This window comes from Etheostoma spectabile, unplaced genomic scaffold, assembly GCF_008692095.1.
Source record: "Etheostoma spectabile isolate EspeVRDwgs_2016 unplaced genomic scaffold, UIUC_Espe_1.0 scaffold273, whole genome shotgun sequence".
Classification (NCBI taxonomy): domain Eukaryota; kingdom Metazoa; phylum Chordata; class Actinopteri; order Perciformes; family Percidae; genus Etheostoma; species Etheostoma spectabile.
In genome coordinates, this window is record NW_022605577.1 from 200,001 (window position 1) to 219,200 (window position 19,200).

The window sequence follows — 19,200 nt, forward strand, 5'->3', positions numbered from 1 at the left end:
TAAGTCGCGGGAAACTCTGGTTATTGGTCAAATTTGCGGAAAAGTTGCGGTGTTTTGGTCAAACTTGCAAGTCACACCAAAGTCACGGTGTTTGGTTAAATTTGCGTGAATTGGCGACATCGTGAAATCCTGGAGGGACTGTATTATGTATTGACATGACAATCTGCACAATCATGCACATGTATCACATGAGTGCAGTTGATCGCCACTTAAAACACAAACACACACACACACGGGCCAACTGAAGTTTTTAGGTTTTCTCAGTAAAGGTCTCTGGTACATAATTAGCCTTATTTGCATTTTACAAAATGAACAGGCTGAAAGAAAACAAACAAGGAAGTAAAATAGTGGGATTTCAAAGAGCTGGAGGACTCAGTAATCCAATTGTAAACCTACAAAGATAGTGAAGGGCAGTATGTGAACAGTTTAAAAAAAAAGACATATTAGTTAATTAGTGAGAGCTTTGTGAGAAGAATATAGATGAAATAAAATGCATAATATTAAATAGGCAAATGGAAAACTGGTGGTTTTATGAAAGGCTCAGCCATACATTAAAGGTGCTCTAAGCGATGTTGGGTGACGTTACTTCTTGTTGACGTTGACTAGCGCGCCCCTCCCTCCACCTCATTCTGTCCCCTTCCTTCTGTGCTTTTGCGCACTAACCCCCCCAGGCAAGCAAATAGTGAGATGTTTTTTACAGTGTGTTCTGGGGACAGGCAGCTAGCAGATAGTGGGAGATGTTTTTACAGTGTGTTCTGGGGACATGCAGCTAGCAGAAGTGTGCGGTGGGGATGTTTTTACATGGTGTCTGGGGACAGGCAGCTAGCAGATAGGGAGGAGATGTTTTTTACAGTGTGTTCGGGGCCAGGCAGCAGCAGATAGTGAGGAGATGTTTTTTACAGTGTGTTCTGGGGACAGGCAGCTAGCAGATAGTGAGAGATGTTTTTTACAGTGGTCTGGGGACAGGCAGCTAGCAGATAGTGAGGATGTTTTTTTACAGTGTTGCTGGGGACAGGCAGCTAGCAGATAGTGAGGGGATGTTTTTTACAGTGTGTTCTGGGACAGGCAGCTAGCATGTGAGGAGATGTTTTTTACAGTGTGTTCTGGGGACAGGCAGCTAGCAGATAGTGAGAGATGTTTTTTACAGTGTGTTCTGGGGACAGGCAGCTAGCAGATAGTGAGGAGATGTTTTTTACAGTGTGTTCTGGGGACAGGCAGCTAGCAGATAGTGAGGAATGTTTTTTACAGTGTGTTCGGGACAGGCGCTAGCAGATAGTGAGGAGATGTTTTTTTACAGTGTGTTTGCTGACAGGCAGCTAGCAGATAGTGAGAGATGTTTTTTACAGTGTGTTGGGGACAGGCAGCTAGCAGATAGTGAGGAATGTTTTTTACAGTGTGTTCTGGGGACAGCAGCTACAGCAGATAGTGAGGAGGTGTTTTTAACAGTGTTTTCAGGGGACAGGCACTAGCAGATAGTGGGGAGATGTTTTTTACAGTGTGTTTGGGGACATGCAGCTAGCAGATAGTGAGGAGGTGTTTTTACAGTGTGTTCTGGGGACAGGCAGCTAGCAGAATGGAGGAGATTGTTTTTTACAGTGTGTTCAGGGGACAGGCAGCTAGCAGATAGTGGGAGATGTTTTTTACAGTGTGTTCTGGGACAGGCAGCTAGCAGATAGTGAGGAGATGTTTTATACAGTGTTTTCAGGGTACAGGCAGCTAGCAGATAGTGAGATGTTTTTTACAGTGTGTTCTGGGGACAGGCAGCTAGCAGATAGTGAGGAGATGTTTTTTACAGTGTTTTCAGGGAACAGGCAGCTAGTAGATAGTGAGTAGATGCTTGCTTTATATGACAAACAAATGTAGCCTAAACCACGTGTGACATGGCTTAGAGCACCTTTAACACACAAACACAAAAATACAGCTATTTTATACGTAAATAAGGCTTTTTCAAGCTTTGATAAAACCAATTTAACAAGGTATTCTTCTCCATCATCAGCAAGCACAGAGCACCACAATAGATTCATATTTTTACAGCTAAAAGGGTTGATATAGTGGAGGTTTGACAGACCAGGGGAAATTAGCTTCCAGCTATTCACAAAGTAACCAATTGGACAGGGCTTTTTCATCTTTCATTTTGAATTGTCAGTGTGGCTATTCAAGCTGAAATATTTGCCCATTGTGAGTGCTTCTCCTGAATGAAGAATGATTTCAGCAATGAAAATGAATGATATGTGCCAATCTCAACAAAGAAACTGCCTATGACTAATGTATTAGTCATATGCTAAAGATAATATCACACTTTCCTTTTCTTTCTCCACGTTGAAACAGACTGGCAAATGGCATAGGTGGGAACGAAGACGACAATGAAGCGGGCGAGGTGGACGATGGAGGAGACGAGGAGGGGACTCCCACACACTTGGACACTTTCAGCTCTAACTTTGAGTCGACTGTAGAACAGGCGGACACAGAGGTAGAGGAAGAGGAGGAAGAGGTCCAGAAAGAGGGAGACGGGAGAGAAAACCAGGACACTTTCAGCTCAGCGTTTGAGCAGATTGTTGAGCAGGTTGATGCTCAGGAGGAGGAAGATGAGGAGGAGCAGGAGGAGAGGGAGAAGGGTAGGGTTGACAACAAAGACGGCTTCAGCTCCACGTTCGAGCGCATCGTAGAGTCTGCCCTGCTGAGGGGCGGGACCTGCTACAGCAGCCTGGACTCTCTGGACGTGCTGTCGCTCACAGATGAGACGGACAGCTGCGTCAGCTTCGAGGCGCCACTGACGCCGCTCATCCAACAGAGGGCGCTGTTACAGGGCCCTGAACCCCTGGAGCTGGAGCTGGAAACGGTGCAGGAACAAGAAGGAGCTGAGGCTGGGCCAGAGGCCGGGGAGAGCACTCTCTGTGAAGCTGGAGCTGTGGCTGGAGTAGGAGGAAGCCCGCTGAGGACCACCATACCGGGGAGCAGGTCAGAGTTTGTGCTGAGCCAGCCCGGACGCTGGGCCATGCCTAACGGATACCACAGCGACTCCCGGGGAGCCGTGGAAGGTTGTGGAGCCATGATCAACTCTGTCAGGTAAGGAGGCCAGATTTGGGTTATTTAAGCCCTAAATTTAGTCATGTATGTATTGACAGCACCTTTAAACATATTACAGAGGGAACAGGTTTTGTGTGAAGATAAATTACACAATTCTGGTGAAAATAGTTGCAGTTTTTTATTTCAGCTCTTTATTCTGTATTTTCAGGTGGGATATGTCGTTGAGAGAGGGGGTGTTATCAAAGTACATTGTTGTCTGACACATTGTCCTTTTTGATATTATCACTAGCAGTCCCCAAAGTCAATATTTTTTAAAACCTACTCAGACAGTGTACAAAAATAATCAATTTTTAACTGGTGCCTGTTGCTACTGACAACTAGGAATTTGGCATGCAGTTTTTTATACTTACACAGCTTTGATGTATATACAGATATTACAAAGATAGTGATTATGATGTTACTTTCTGGGTTTTTCAAGTTGTGCTTCATTCTTTATTATGTAAATCTCTCTGAATGTAACAGAAAATACATATATCTGCAAAGGCACACGACTGTTTTGCCATTATCAAACCATCCATGAAGAAGAAACATGGCATACACACAGCTTTAGATGTAGAATGGGCCTGTCTTTGAACAACCATAGCAAATAGGTTATTTCACATTTTGCATGTTTAACACAGTTAAATTAATATTTAGACTATAAAGACAGATTCCATTGTGTCCTGTTGCAGCCAGGCAGCGGAGGCTTTGTGTAGATATCATACTGTTATCCTGAACTGTAATTGGTTTAATATACTTTGACCTTGGCTTAACCAGCAGGTGGCGTGAGCGTAGTGAGACCCAGCTGTGGGCTTTCAGAGAGGGGGCATTGAGGTTGGTTGGGGGTCAGTGCGGCAGCCTGGTGGTTCTAAAGGAAGTTATTTGTCCATAGATGTAAACTCAGCTGGTAGGCAAATCTTTACCAGTCTACCGAACCAACCAACATAAAATACCAGGCTCAGCTCCAAATCTTCCATATCTTTGGGAAAGGAGAGAAGGGAAACTGTTACTATAGATGGTTGGATAGCTTTGTGCACTTCAGTGTGAATTTAACATTTGCACAACAGGCTTAAACAGCAAAAAGCAAGCAAAAAGGCAGAACTGAAAAAAATGGAGTCAGAGAGCTTTTACATTATAATGCAGTCAGGGGGACTGGTAAAGTATTGTTGCATTTGAAATGAAACCGCTCCTTCCCCTGTTTGTAGTGATGGAGAGCCTGGTAAACCAAACAGAACGTTCATGAAGCAGCCCGGCACATTGTTGCTGGGGTGTTTCCTACCTAAACCATCTTGCTTAAAGCGTATTTGCACAGTAGGGAGAGATAAACTCCAGTGCTGCCAAGTTACACAAGGTTTATGCATGACAAAAACCTTCCTTGAACGGGAACCAAATTTGTTGGACTTGTGATGTGGGTCCATATAACAGATTAACACTTGAACTGTATACACTTTGAAACAAGCCACATGGGGTCTGTCACTGTAATGAATTGAACCGCAGGAGTATCCTTCTCTTTTTGTCTCCAGTAGCCATCTGATATTTATGACAACGCTGAGATTTTATGTGATGATCTCTAACTCACCCACTCTGTCCATCATTTGCATAGACCCCCAAGGAACTGCGGGGAATACAGCAGCAGCTGACAGTACTTTCTTTCATCTAATTACCTTAATAGCACTAAAGAGGGTTGAGGAAGACAGTGCAGAGCCACTGAAGGGGGAGGGGGTAACAGGAAACACATGGGAAAAGCCATGTAACCTGAACTATGGCTATAGGTCTGGCTGGCTGGTTTGTATACAATCCTTGTGGCTTGTTCTCCAGAACCCCCCCCCAGCTGCACCGTTTCAGTTACAACCATACTGAAATGCCAAATAGATGCACAGACCTTCGCCATGATCAGCTCAGCTAACTGCTGGGATTTGTTTTCACACACTCCTGGTGCATCCACAGCTCAGTATGAGTTTTAGGATGAACCGAGGATTTAAGATGTCGGCTCTCCTTACTTTTCTCTCTCTCTCCCCCCCATCTACAGATGTTGTCCTTAAGCACGGTCTTGTTTCCTGACCACCAGCGCCAAACTGAATGAGCTATTGTTTATGTCATGACATCATCGTCTTCAGCTTTCCTCTGCCCAGCAGGGTCTTAGAGTGTGTGTGTGTGTGTGTGTGTGTGTGTGTGTGTGTGCGCGTGTGTGTTGGTGTGTGTGTGATTATTGCTCTATGCCAGCTTGTCAGACATTGGAGCACTTAAATCTAGAGTGGATACATCTGCTAGTCAGTCTTAAAGGGATATTTTAAGTTTTAAAGACATTTACAGTATCCAGTTTATCATGAAGTAGAAGTCCTAGATGTCCAAGCAATTGTTCTTTAGGATATTAAAGGGAGGAGTTGCAAGCATTTAGCAATTCAATGCAGTCCTTGTCCTTCTCTAGAAGCAGCATGCATAATTTTTTAAGAATTGCTTTTCAGCCCAGTTTCAATTTAAGTAGCTTGAAGTAGAATGGCTTAACATGCTAATAATAAAAACACAATATTTTTTGGTGTACTATTAAGAACACACAGAGCTATGATAATCCACATCTCTTTATGATTCTGGGTGTGTGTCAAAGCAAAACAGTTATTAACACAAGCTACAAAGGCTGCAACATACATTATCTCACCCTTGTCAACATGTGTTTCCCTGTTTTATTTCTTTTTCTCTCTTTTTCACTGTCACACCATCTCTTTGTTTGCTCTATCTTACCTCCTGCCTTAGTATTCATTTCTCCGTGTTATTTATTTTATCTCACTTCATCTCATCTCCCGTACCACCCCCCCTCCTTTCTTCTTTGCATCACCTCCTCCTCCATTTCCCCTGCTGCTGCTTCTTATCTTTCATTCCTCTCCTCTCCCTACCTCCATTCTTCCCAGTGGTTGGCCACAGAATTGGCGCAGTTACGCATGTTGGCACTTCCGGGCTTCATGGACAGCTAGTCTTTTTCACTGCAGGACACAGCAACTGCAAAGCTATGGATAAAATGTGGGCAGTTAATCAGTCAGTCAGTCAACTATCTTGGCAGACATTTAGTTGTTTTATGGGTCAGATGGTCCATGTGTTTGCCTGTCACCCAGAGTTTCTGTTTGCTAGTAGATAGTACTACTCAAATCATATTCATATTCACAAGCTACAGAGCAAAACCAGACTAGACATAAGAAAACAACACTAAAGCTTTTTAGCTCTAAAAGCTCTAAATCTGAGGCAAGGCTATTGTGGAGCTTGGGATGAGTCCGATGATCATTAAAGTCATTGGATTGATCCCCTAGACATCATAAATCTCTGTACAAAATCCCATGGCAATTCATCCAATATTTGCTGAGCAATTTCAGTCTGCATCAAAGTCAGGGGGCCAAAACACAGACTTTGCCCCAGAGCCACATTCCTACCGTGGTCAAAGAACTTAAAAGCCATTCTTTTACCGGATGCATAAATATTTAGCAGTCTATGAACACTTTTTTGCATTTTTCTAAACAAGGCCACACAGGAAGAATGCTTGTTATAACTGGTGATAAAGAGTGGATGTAAAAGACAATGCTTGTTATAAATGGTGATGAAGAGTGTATGTAAAAGACAATGCTTTTTATTACTGGTGATAAAGAGTGTATGTAAAAGACAAAACGATGAAAGACACAAAATGGTGTGTATTTTCAGGAAAACATTTAAAGCAGTTGGATCACCATTTGTGTCTGAAAATGCGACAAAAACTGTTAGTCATAATCAGTTGCACACGTCTAACATGCATGCAACCAAAATAGTAATACTCCATGTCTTACTGTATATGCTTTCAGTGTATCAACGATATTCAAATGGAACCTTGCATCAGTGTTTTAGCACCGTTGCACCGTGCATACAGACTCTGTCCAAAATTCAAGCTTCAACTTCCATGCCCCCGGCGGAGAGAAGAAACCTAATCTCACCTCAGCCACACTCTCCCTGCAGCTCCTCTCCCTACTACGACTGATTATTCTGACATCAGTGGATGAAGGAACTCAAGTCTGCAGCAGGTTACATGGATATAGGAAACATTGGCAAGTATTGCAGATGTTGTAGATAAGTCATCCAACACATGGAAATAACAAGGTTTCTTTTAAAGCAGTCAATTAATGTGCTGTGTCACTGTCTTAGTCAGTAAACTTGCTTCTTAGTTCTGAGGCTTTTCAGCCTGAACATTATGCAGTTAGTCAGTTGATTAGGTTGTATTTTAGATTAGACTGTCAATTACATTAGGCTATTTGATTAGTTAGTCAATCCATCTGTTACTTTAACAGTTGTATCCCTCTGTGCCCTGTGGGGACCATCATTTAGGTTTAAAGCTTAACTTTAATCTATATAGCGGCTGCTGAAACTGCCATTAAAACCGGCTATTTGTCTGTCTGCCTGCCTGCATTTCACTACTGTACATAGCCAGCTCTAGATCTATACAGGGGAGACAACTAGTTGAATGCTACTTAGGTGATAATGCAACCTGTAGTGTAGAGTAGCATTCGTGCAGACAAACAAGAACACACAAAGAAATGCTTCAGAGAAGGGAGAAACACTGACTTGGATATGTCACTTGAGACCATTATGCACAGAATCACATCAAAGCACAAACTCGTTTTCAAACGTCATAGTAAATGCGCGCATAGTATGCGTACCTTGGCTTATGCATACTTTTTACTCATACACGTGCAATATAACCGGCTGAACATTTGCATGCATGCATGCATGCGTATGTTTCTATGTGTATCCGTTTGGGGAGTGTGTGTTCATCCCCGTTGCCTACTAGATCTAAGCCCAAGCAGAGCAGATAAAAGCCAGGCGCAGTTGTTTCCATATCAGAGAAGCAGCTCTGCCATGTGGACTAATCTCTTTCATATACACTGTCGAGTGCAGAAATGCACGCACACACTTAAAGGACACACGGGCCAGTAGCATGCATGCGTAAAGAAAAATGTGTTTAGTCGTACATCTTTATGCCTGCTCAGTGGCGCAACTATGGGAGCTTTCATATACATCTTTCACACTTCTTTTCCTTTTTTCTGTTTCTCACACACACACACACACACACACACACACACACACTCTTCATCTTTCATGATGTCATTTTGGGAATAAAACCCTTAGCGTGGTTCTACAGCGCTGCTGAAAATCCTGCAGATTATCCTTGCCTGGCTCTCAGTCAGCCATTGATATGGACACACACACAGTTGCACACGTAGACATAAATACATGCAACGCATACTTTTGCAACACAAGCAAGCTGTTATACATACAAATTCTCTCTTTCACCCTCTCGCCACAGACCCACAAACTAACTGAATCATTTCGACACCGACAGATTTATCCCTGTCTATTTATAGCTTGACTCCATGTTTTCTGACACATCCCACAGTCTTACTGTACCAATGGCTGTTTTGGCTGAATGAGGTTCATCTTACCACAGGCTTCTCTCCTCTGAGGTGTCTGTCAACACTTCCTGTATGTGTTGACTGGAAATCAAGCCAGACTCTACAAAACCTTTTGTTTTGTTTTTGTGGCGTTTTTTTGTACTAGGTAGAGGTTATTCTTTAGTTGTTGTCAGATGAAGCTGTTCAGTGTTTCAACAAACACAATACCACACCTGAACACAATTAGTCTCACCCAGCCAAAAGAGGTCACCATTGTCCATTGTCTGCTGCTGAGTAGGTGTTTTTGGTGTGTGTGTGTGTGTGTGTGTGTGTGTGTGTGTGTGTGTGTGTGTGTGTGTGTGTGTGTGTGTGTGTGTGTGTGTGTGTGTGTGTCTGTGTGTGTGTGTCTGTGTGTGTGTGTCTGTGTGTGTGTGTGTGCGCAAAAGAAAAAGACAGAGGGAGACTTAAAGCAAACCATACCGCAATATTGTACCCAGGGCTGTAATTACTTTATTACATTTCATGAGATTGCTGTTATCTGGTTATATGTATCTTTGTTCTTGCAAATCTATGTGTTACATGTACATGTTTGTGTCGTGGTTAAAAACATCTTGAGAACATGTTGGGAATACGTTTTTTGAGATACAGATAAGTGCACTGGCTAAATTCCACAGATTATTGTGTATTTTGAAGATCCAGGATTTTTTAAAAACAATTAATTAGGGATTTACTATATTAAGTTAGTAAAGCCATTTCTGTGACATTTCTATGTCATTTAGTTGTCATAATCTTTTCTTTACATTGACAATCTTGAAGGTTGTCCTATAATCCATATCATATTTAGCAAGTAAGTTTAGTAATAGTTTGTCAATATCAATTTTCAACACCAATAGTGTTTGATGCTGGTTCTAGATATTACAATTGCAAATTTGTGACAGCTGTTCAAAAAAAGGTTTGAATATTTGCGCCAGCTCATCATGTCCTTGAGACAGTTGGGGGTCTCCTGGGTCTCCTGGGGATGGGGGGAAAAAATCGATACAGCATAGTATCACGATATTTTCAGTGGCAATACTGATACACAGGTACACAGGTGCCGTGTATGGATCTTTTATTATATATTATTTATGTGTTGGTCAGTTTGTCCCTTTTTGCAGCAATAAAATTGAAGTAATACGAACAAACAGAGAAAAGAATCTTTTTATATAAAACAGATGTTGACAAAGTTTTCTTTTGGGGACATCATTTGAAATTGGGAAAAATTAGAAGTTGGAAAAAAGGTTGCAGAATATTGCAATATGTTTAAAATTGCAATAATATTGTATTGTGGCATACTCCTGAAGCAACAGCGAGAAAGTGACGGCGGTGTGAGCGTGCGAGAGAGAGAGCGAAAGGAGTGTCTCTGGTAAACGCTGTCTTTGTCAAGGTCGAAAGTAGTCCAGTTTGGCGTATACACAGCTTCCTATTGTTGTATTATGAACGTCGTATTTAGTAAACAATGTCTTTGAGTCTATTCGCTGTGTAAAAGCTCAGAAGAATCCAGCTCGTTCAGAATGACATATTCGCGCCCTGGGTGAAAGTACTCATGACAAAAACAACAGTTAAAATATATTGATGTGCAAATTAAACGCACAAAAAACGTTCCTGGTATGTTAAGGCCTGTGTAAAGTAAAATAGTTCAGACATCCCTCCCTCTTCCCAGCATTATATTCCAGCTCTTCCTGGGGGATATCGAAGTTACCATCCCAGATGAGATATGTAGTCTCTCCAGTGTGTTCCCAGAAAACCTCCAAAAGAAGCCATCCAGTATGGATCCTAATCCGATGCCTGAACCAACTCATATCGCTCCTTATCACCACCGAGGTGCAGCGACTCTACACCAAGGTCACTCCAGATGTCGGAGCTCCCTAGATAGATCAACTGATAAATCAACGGTCTAGTACAGCACCTGCATTACTGCTGACACCGCAACAATCTGTCTGTCCATTTTATCCCCACTCGTGAGCAAGACCCCAAAGAGACTTCAACTCCTTCACTTGGGCCATCCACTCACACCTAAAACAGAGGAAGCATATCACCATTTTCCAGCAGAGAACCATGGCCTCAGACTTGGAGGTGCCGACTCTCATCTCGGCAGCTTCACGCTCGACTGCAAACCGCCCCAGTGCATGCTGGAAGTCACGATCAGATGAAGCCAACAGAACCACATCCTCAGCAAAGAGCAGAGAAGCAATTGTGAGGTCCCCAAACTGGACCCTCTCCTCCCCTCTGCTGCACCTTGAGATCCTATCCAAGAAAATCACAAACACAATCTTGTCAAAGGACATCCCTTGAGGAACCCAACACCCGCTAAAAAAACAAGTTTGACTTCCTGCTGCCAAGAATACAGACACAGCTTTTACTCCAGTTACATGCTACAAGGACCGGATGGCAGGTAGTGACGGCCCTGGTCTTTATATAACTGGAGTGAGAGCTTTACCCCACACAGGACTCCCCGGGGACCATGTTGGAAAGGCTTTGCCACAAAACACATGTAGACCTTGTGTTCTGTTTTGAGTTTATTGGTTTCTAGGACACAGCTGGACGAAAGCTTAAACTGCCTTCTGACTCTATCTTTGGCATTATGACAGTATGGCCTACTGATTGAAGAGCACAACATAAGGACTCCTTTTAACAGGCTGCATATGTTGGCGAGGAGCACTTACTCAAGTATCTCTGGCTAACTGCTCCAAACATGGAATCACTTGGCTGCCATGAGAACATCACATCTGCAGTGGTCAACGGGTTTAGTATTCTGCTGTCTGAAAAGTTCATGGTGTGTAAATGACAAAGGTTATCCATGAGTTAAAAAAACTGATGAGTGATCAGCATTCAGCAGCATTCAGCAGCATCTGCGTGGTCTATACAAGTATTCTGGTCCCAGTGCTGACTAAACTTCAGTTTTGTTGTGGAAATTTAGTCATTGCTGTTGTCTGTGCCTGCCCAAACTACCAATCAAACTCCCTCCAGGGGTTTGTCTCCATTCTCATCTCCCATCTCATCCTCCAAAGTTTGTACTTTTGAGCCTAAAGCTGCCTCTCTGTCCTCTGATTTTTCTGTTCTTCTTCTTTCCACCAGACGAGAAAGAGGAAGGAGGGATATAGAAGCTGGGGTTAGCATGCAGGGATGTGTCAGGGTCTTATAAAAATACTGTGTGTGTGTGTGTGTGTGTGTGTGTGTGTGTGTGTGTGTGTGTGTGTGTGTGTGTGTGTGTGTGTGTGTGTGTGTGTGTGTGTGTGTGTGTGTGTGTGTGTGTGTGTGTGTGTGTGTGGTTGGATGGTGGTGGGGAGCATGATCATGTACATAGTGTGTGAGGATTATTTTTATGTATGTGCACCCTTAGGCTACATGTAATGTACATAACAGGTAGGTTATGTCCTCCGATAGATTTCATCATTTTAGGTTACACCTTTTAGGCAGCTTTACTCTGTCATGCATCAGTGTCGAAGCGATACACTAGAGTAATGTACAGAAATAACCACATGATATGACTAGATGCTGGAAAGCTGCTTAGTGAACCGAGTCCAAATACAGGACGTCCTGCTGATAACTGAACTGATCTGCTGGCTCAGAGCCTTTCACTTAAATGCAGAGGAAGTTGTGTTGGCTGGGACACACAAGGCCATTGTAAAGCCACCACTAGGAACAGTAATTCATCAGGAAAAGTCTGGGTAGTGGGTTGCTCCGCCTCCAACATCCTCTCCTCTGTGGAGCGTTGAGACATCCAACAAACTTCAAGGAAAAACTCCCAATACATTCCGAGTCTGTTGACACTGTGGTGAAATAACGCCACGGTCTCATTCGTCAACAGAATAGGCTGTTAATATCTATGACCTGACTTCCGCTTTGAAGAAAACTGATTTGGCTTGAAGTGAAATAATAAGCCGGGCCGATGCGGACTTTACCGACGACTGGATGATGAGGCGGTCCGACCTCAGCGCGCATTTCACCGCTGATTTCCAATTTTCCGAGAGACGATGTGGAAAGAGGAATATGATGTTCACTTCGACCTTTTGCTGCAACTACTGTAAGTTTCATATTTCGAAAGATCAGGAATTGTTTTAAGATTTCACGTGCAAATGGGTGGGAACATTAACAATATGCTGCGTGGCAAATGGAAATAGTGAGGTGGCTGTACTGTTACTTAACTCTGGCAAACGATCTCTATAGTACTTCTGTTCTATTTCTGCAAGCTGTGTGATACCAACATCGGGATACAAGTCATTTAAACGGTATTTTTGTGTCTTATGTTGTATAGCCTATTCCTTTAGGGGCTTTAAGTGCCTGTAATCAATTACAGCGGTTTACCATATATTTGCATTTCATCTTAGGACTTATTATTTAGAATAAAATGTAAGGCAAGATTAGGTTATAGTTATTATAGTGTGATGGGCCTGCAACTTACAATTCTTTTCATGATCAATAAATAAGATCCTTTTTTTTGAATAATCTATTCATTGTTTAGTTATAAATAAATGTCAGAAAAGTTCCCAGAGCTCACCGTGACGCCTTCAAAGCTGTTCAGTTTACAATAATTATAAAAATGATAAATCATGACTAATCCTTAAATTGGAGAAACTGGAACCAGGACCTCTTCTTGGTAAATGATTTAAAATGGGAAGTTGATTATCACAATGATTGTTGATTTTGTCCAGGGACTAATCAATAGATGGATTATTGTTTCAGCTCTAATTGAGGTATGACGTGAAGATGTGTAGCTATAGCCTACTTCAAGATGCCTTATTGCTCTAAACTGTTATTTTCATGTCTGACTTAAAAAAGTCAAAATGAGCAACTTTTCCCGTCATGGCCTTAGTTGATAACCCAGAAAAAAAACAAAAAACATGTGGATACATGTCATGCTGTCTCATTTTCTAGGCTTGTGTCTTTGTTTCACATGTAGGAGTATAATATTGCAACAGTTTTTACTTTCAGATTGTATCTACAAGCAGACGACCTGTCTGACACATATACACAAAAACACACAAACGGAAAGAAAAGAGAAATGAAAAAGAGAAAAGAGCTCTGATATGTGCGTGTGTGTTCCCTCAGTTATCTATTGATCAAAGAAAATGAAAGAAAAGTCTGGGAAATAACCAAAGTTTGATAATCTGGTTAATCCCATAATAGTTACCCTGGTAGGAGATGCCACAGAGATCCTCCCCTTCTCTCTCTTACACAAACACACACACACACACACACACACAACACACACACACACACACACACACACACCACACACTCTACATACAGACACACCTTTTAAGTGTAGGTAAGGGTGATGCAAAGCCAAAGAGATTAGCATGTGAGTCACTGGCATGCACCATCATGCTCTCTATCTCTGACACACACACAGACTGAGTGGCGGTCACAGTGGATGAATAAGGGTGGCCTGGGGATACAGAATGGTGCCTTTAGATAGACAAATAGGTTGACTGTGTGTGCCACTTGGCCTCCAGTGACGCCAAGTCTCTCCGCACAAAAGGGCTGCACTAGATATTTGACACTTCATGTTGTGTCTCTCTTACTGTTTTATGTTGTGTGTGTGTGTGTGTGTGTTGGCTCTATTATTGCCAGTGGCAGTGAATTGGGGAGCCCGGCATCGTTTTAGCCCCATGAATGATATGAGCGTTGAATGATTTATGAGGTCTCTCTGAGTCTTGTGAATTAATATGGTCAGACAAGCGAAAGCAATTTCACTGCAAACACCAGGCTAGATATTGTTTTGATGGTTTACTACAGACTCATTTTATTTTGTGTGTGTGTGTGTGTGTGTGTGTGTGTGTGTGTGTGTGTGTGTGTGTGTGTGTGGTGTGTGTGTCTCTCTCAGTGCATATGTCCATATTCAATCCATCCAATTTTCTTTTTTTTTAACCACTTGTCTGGGTCCCAAGGGTTCTGTATCTTGGTGGTAATGCAGTTTTTTTTTTTTTTAGCATAATCATCTCCTCCTTCTCAAACATGTCCAGAATATCTCCAGAGGGAGTCATATACAGGAAGCATTATTTTTTCAGATCCCCAAGCCACCTTTACTGGCTCTTTCTCCACAAGAAATAGCGGGGGTGTTACTCCTTCCGGATGTGCAAACTCTCCACCCTGTCCCTGAGGTGGAGCCCTGGCACCCTGCAAATTATCAGCTTTCACCCGACTCTTATCTACAATCTTATAGTCATTCTTGGCGGTGATGCTCCCCCACGATAAGTTGGAGTAGTTGGCGTGACCCACCTCGTCATGGTGGAGGGGTAATGTGTTCCAGTGACCCTGGGAGCTGTGTTGTTGGGGGCAATAGCTCCTTGTGGTGTGTTCAGAGGCAAATTGGTCCAAGGTCAGGGGCCAGATGAGTGATTCTGAGAGCCTAATGAATTAGTCAGGACAGGACAGTATACCCTTGCCTGAAGTAGAGAAATCAGGGCCCTCTAATGGATACTTGTTTGGTTTATTTGTCAGTTTTTGTCTAATACCCCTTCGTGCCACATTGTGAAATTGTGTTAGACAGTCATAAGGTAGTCCACACACAATCCCTTTACTTCTTCTTCTTCTAGCACAGGACACTTTGGCTTCCGCTGTATCCATGGTAACCAGCAAATCCCTACGACCACAGCGCGTAATGTATTACATTTGTAAGGGTAATGCAATTGGTCTGATCTGATTATGCAAAAAAACATCTGAATCATCTGGCGAGAATGCTGACATTGCCACGCAGATGCACACACAGACAGGAAATGACTTAATGAAATTTAGACTGATTTACGTAAATGTGTGGAGTCTTATTCTTAAGAAATAAATCTTGAATGGATGTTTTGTGCTTTATTTGTTTTACTACAACTAATAGAGTGCAGTTTGTTCATTTGAACATAAACATGATATTAAATGTCCTGCTATTCTGCTTGAATGATTGATGTATTGTCTGTAAGAGTTGTTTTTTATGTGTAAACCAAACCAACAGGCTTAATTAACTCCCTCCTTAACTCACTGATGGACTGTGGTGTGTAGCAAAGTACACAGTGCAACGCAGTATGGTGAGCACAACTCAATATCTTAATCAAACTACCTCAGTAAGTCATAAATAAATAAGTAGGGCACTAATTAATACTCTTGCATTGGTTCTCTCTGTTCTCTTGATGACACTAATGGCTGTATAGAGTGTGAAGCCTGATTAGTTCATTAAACTGTGTCCCTGAGAAAGACACTGCATTGCAGTCTACACTGACGGCCCATCTCTTCAAGTCTTCTTTTCTTTGTTGAGTCAGCTGTTGTTGGTTCTACAAACATTATTTACACTCAATAGCCCTGCAGGTGCTTTGAAATTTTTGCCTTAAATAGGGGCATCCTCTAACTCACCTGGTCCCATGCAGGCTGTGTCCTTGCCAGCGGCCCGGGGTCAAATCCAGCCCACTTTCCTGTCTTTCTGTTCTATTTTATAAAAAAAATGTCCCTTCAAGTAGAAGCGGATAGCAGCTGCAGAAGTGGAAGTGGAAGTCTGGTGAAGCTGAAAAGAGCCTGATAATCATTACCAAGAATTTTACAATTCAGTATCTTTAACTTGTCAATGCATTTCAGGTTGAGGCATTACTACGTTAATATTTAAAGAAGAGGATTATAACATCAAATAGGGTACATCGTGTTCAAGAACATGTCATACATGCAGACTTTGCAAGTCATCACTCAGTGAAAGCTGCGTGTTCACTCTCGTGTTTTCAACTGTTTGGCAAATGGTCGATTTGTTTCTTAACCTTAACTACCCCTGCAGGGGTGATCGAGTACATTCAGTGTTTTGCGGGAACGCCCTGATTCATAATCACACAGATACACCCATTCACAGCTGGAATGGACAGCCGAGTGATAGACAGTGAGCGTGAGATGGACCATATGCTTGTTCAGTTTGGTGTTTTGCTCATGGGCAAGTTGATGGGAGTCGTTGAGGCCAGAGAGATCATTACTTGTTCACTAAATGGGCCTTTATACATGAAAAGCTCACTTTTGTTGGGAATTGACCAATACTGGTTTTTAGGGCCGATACCAGTTATTATTAGTTAATTAAACTGATAACCGATATTTGGAACCGGTATGCATGTACAGTGAAAATGAAAATCTTTAAGTCAAAATTAAGATTTTGGAATGTTACAAACTCAAACACACATAACACACAGTAAAAGATAGTGTTGTGTGTGTGTGTGGGGGGGGGGGGGGGCATTACGTCAGACTCAGTGGTGAGTGAAACCGGAGCAGAAGGACAGACGCAGAGCTGCAGCTGAGCCAAAGTAGCACACGTTTAATTAATTAATTAATAACTTTATCGGTTCTCAGGCAGGGCCAATCGTATCGGCCAGGGCCAATAATCGGTCTACATGTGCCTGAAACAGAGGAATAGAAAAGTAGAATATTACAGCACTCTACAGTCTGAGATGAGTGGAGCCTTTTGGAAGAGATTGCGGCAGGTGAAAGCTGCTTGGCCAATCTCATCAGCTTATAGATTGACGCATTAAACGAAACTGGGTCAGCGTCATGACAAGTCATTCAAACCTCATTTTGACTTTTGTTTGCGTGTATGTGAACATACGTTTATGTAATTGAGTTTTATGCTCAGCATTTCAGTTTCCTTTGTCTAGTCTAGTGTGTGGGCGTGAAACGACGGACACGTGTTCCATTCATTAACCTAAAGGCACCTTGTGTGTTTGTTTGTGTGTTTGTTTGTTTGTGTGTTTGTGCGTGTGTGTGCGTATGTTCTCTCCTCCAGTGATGCCAACCTCCCAGACGTGCTGTCTGACTCAGAGGAGTGTGATCTGGGCAGTCTGGAGCGTTTGGAGCGCGGCAGCACCGACACTCTGGCCAACGGCTGCCGAGCCGACTGCGAGGCCGCCAAGAGGCTGGCCAAGCGCCTCTATCACCTCGAGGGCTTCAAACGCTGTGACGTGGCCAGACACCTGGGCAAGAAGTGAGCACACACACACTAACACTTGTGCAGTAGGGCTGGGCAATATATCAATATTATATTGATATCGATATATGAGGCTTGATATCGTCTCAGTTTTTGGAAATCATAACATGGCATAACTGTTGTCTTTTCCTGGTTTTAAAGGCTGCAATACAGTAAAGTTATGTCATTTTCTGAACTTACCAGAATTACAAGCTGTTCTATTATTTGCCTTTATTGCCTTTTATTATTATTTATATATATCAAAAATCTCATTGTGAAAATATTTTGTGAATGCACCAATAATCAACCCTTCAATATTGTTGCCATATCGACGCCGATGTATTGGGTCAAGAATATGAGATATTTAATTGTCTCCCAGCATTTACTTTTGAAATGTAATAGGTTACTGTTTACAAGTTACCCTATTTCAAATGTAATAGTACTGCAACTATTTCTTTTATTATTGTAATGTAACCTATTACATTAAATAACTTTTTGAATCGCATACAACTTTACTAAACGTCTGTGGCCGGAAACGGCAAAAGAAGACATTGTGCGCATGAAAACCATGCAAAGCAACAAAATATACATTATTCAACATATAGCCTATCTTTTTACAGAAATTATACAGATGCAACCCCCAATTGAATCATGGACATTTTCATAAGTAACACACACATTTCTTCCCAGGAACTGTAACGGATTACGGTTTCCTTTATTTTGTAATTAAATTATGCTGCTACATGTAACTAGTTCCTCCCCTAACACTGCACATGTGCATACATGATGACTAAAGGACTGACAAATAGCCAGAAACAGATGAAAACATGTTTACATAGTTACATGTGTTCAGTATGAGCAACACAGACATAATGTACACATAGATGGACATGTAAGAATATACACAAGCAAACACATCTGCACAAGTGTACTTTATTTGTCAAGAAAAACATTTCTAAAACGCATTCATACGTCTTTAGTGCCACATTGATGTGCTGACTCTCTCTCCCTCTCTCTCTCTCTCTCTCTCTCTCTCTCTCGCTCCCCCCTCTCTCTCCTCTCTATCTCCTTTCCTATCTCTTCTCTCTCTCTCTCTCTCTCTCTCTGCAGTAATGAGTTCAGCCAGCTGGTGGCATCGGAGTACCTGAGCTTCTTTGATTTCTCCGGCCTTTCGCTGGATCGAGCCCTGAGGTAATGCACAGTCAGCACTTGGAAGTGATGAGTGTGTGATGTCCTTACACACATGCACCCCCCCCCCCATCACAAAGCATTAGCTTTGTGCTAATCAAGCTGTCGTGTTGAGTACAGTTAGCCAGTGTAGCTGAGCGCTGCGGAGTACATCACTCCCCTGTACCTGACATGTTGCTGTCTCCAACTGCTGACTTCAGCCCACCGTGTTCAGTTAAGAGCCCTCGTTTGTGCACTTCAGATTAGTATACTGTTGTTAAAGTGCTCATGCTCTGCTCATTTTCAGCAGCAATTACTGCACATTGCTGCAGATCCTCTTTTCACCCTGTGTTTTGAGCTCTCTGTTTTAGCTACAGAGTGCGACATCTCACTTCTTTTCCATCTTGGTTGGGAATTGCACATGCCCAGTAGCTAGGTAAGGACTACTAGCCAGTCAGAAGTAGAGTATGAAGGTGTGCCGCGCTAGCAGCTAGGCGAGCAATATAACGTGTTACAAAGTTATGCATGTTTGTCTCTGAAGTAAAGGCTGGACTACAATAGAGCTGTTTGGAACAGTGGTTTCTGTTGGAGATGGTAACCCCCTTTGGGGAG

General features: G+C 42.4%; 1 protein-coding gene across 2 annotated transcripts in view; it reads left to right on the top strand.

Annotated features, from left to right (window-relative positions):
* Positions 1-19,200, top strand: part of psd2 (pleckstrin and Sec7 domain containing 2) — a 52,454-nt gene that overhangs the window by 21,297 nt on the left and 11,957 nt on the right. For both annotated transcript variants that reach the window (XM_032510895.1, XM_032510896.1), the window contains exons 3-5: positions 2,329-3,066; positions 17,242-17,439; positions 18,532-18,612. In XM_032510895.1, coding sequence (XP_032366786.1) covers positions 2,329-3,066; positions 17,242-17,439; positions 18,532-18,612 — 1,017 coding nt within the window. The remainder of the gene's footprint in view (positions 1-2,328; positions 3,067-17,241; positions 17,440-18,531; positions 18,613-19,200) is intronic.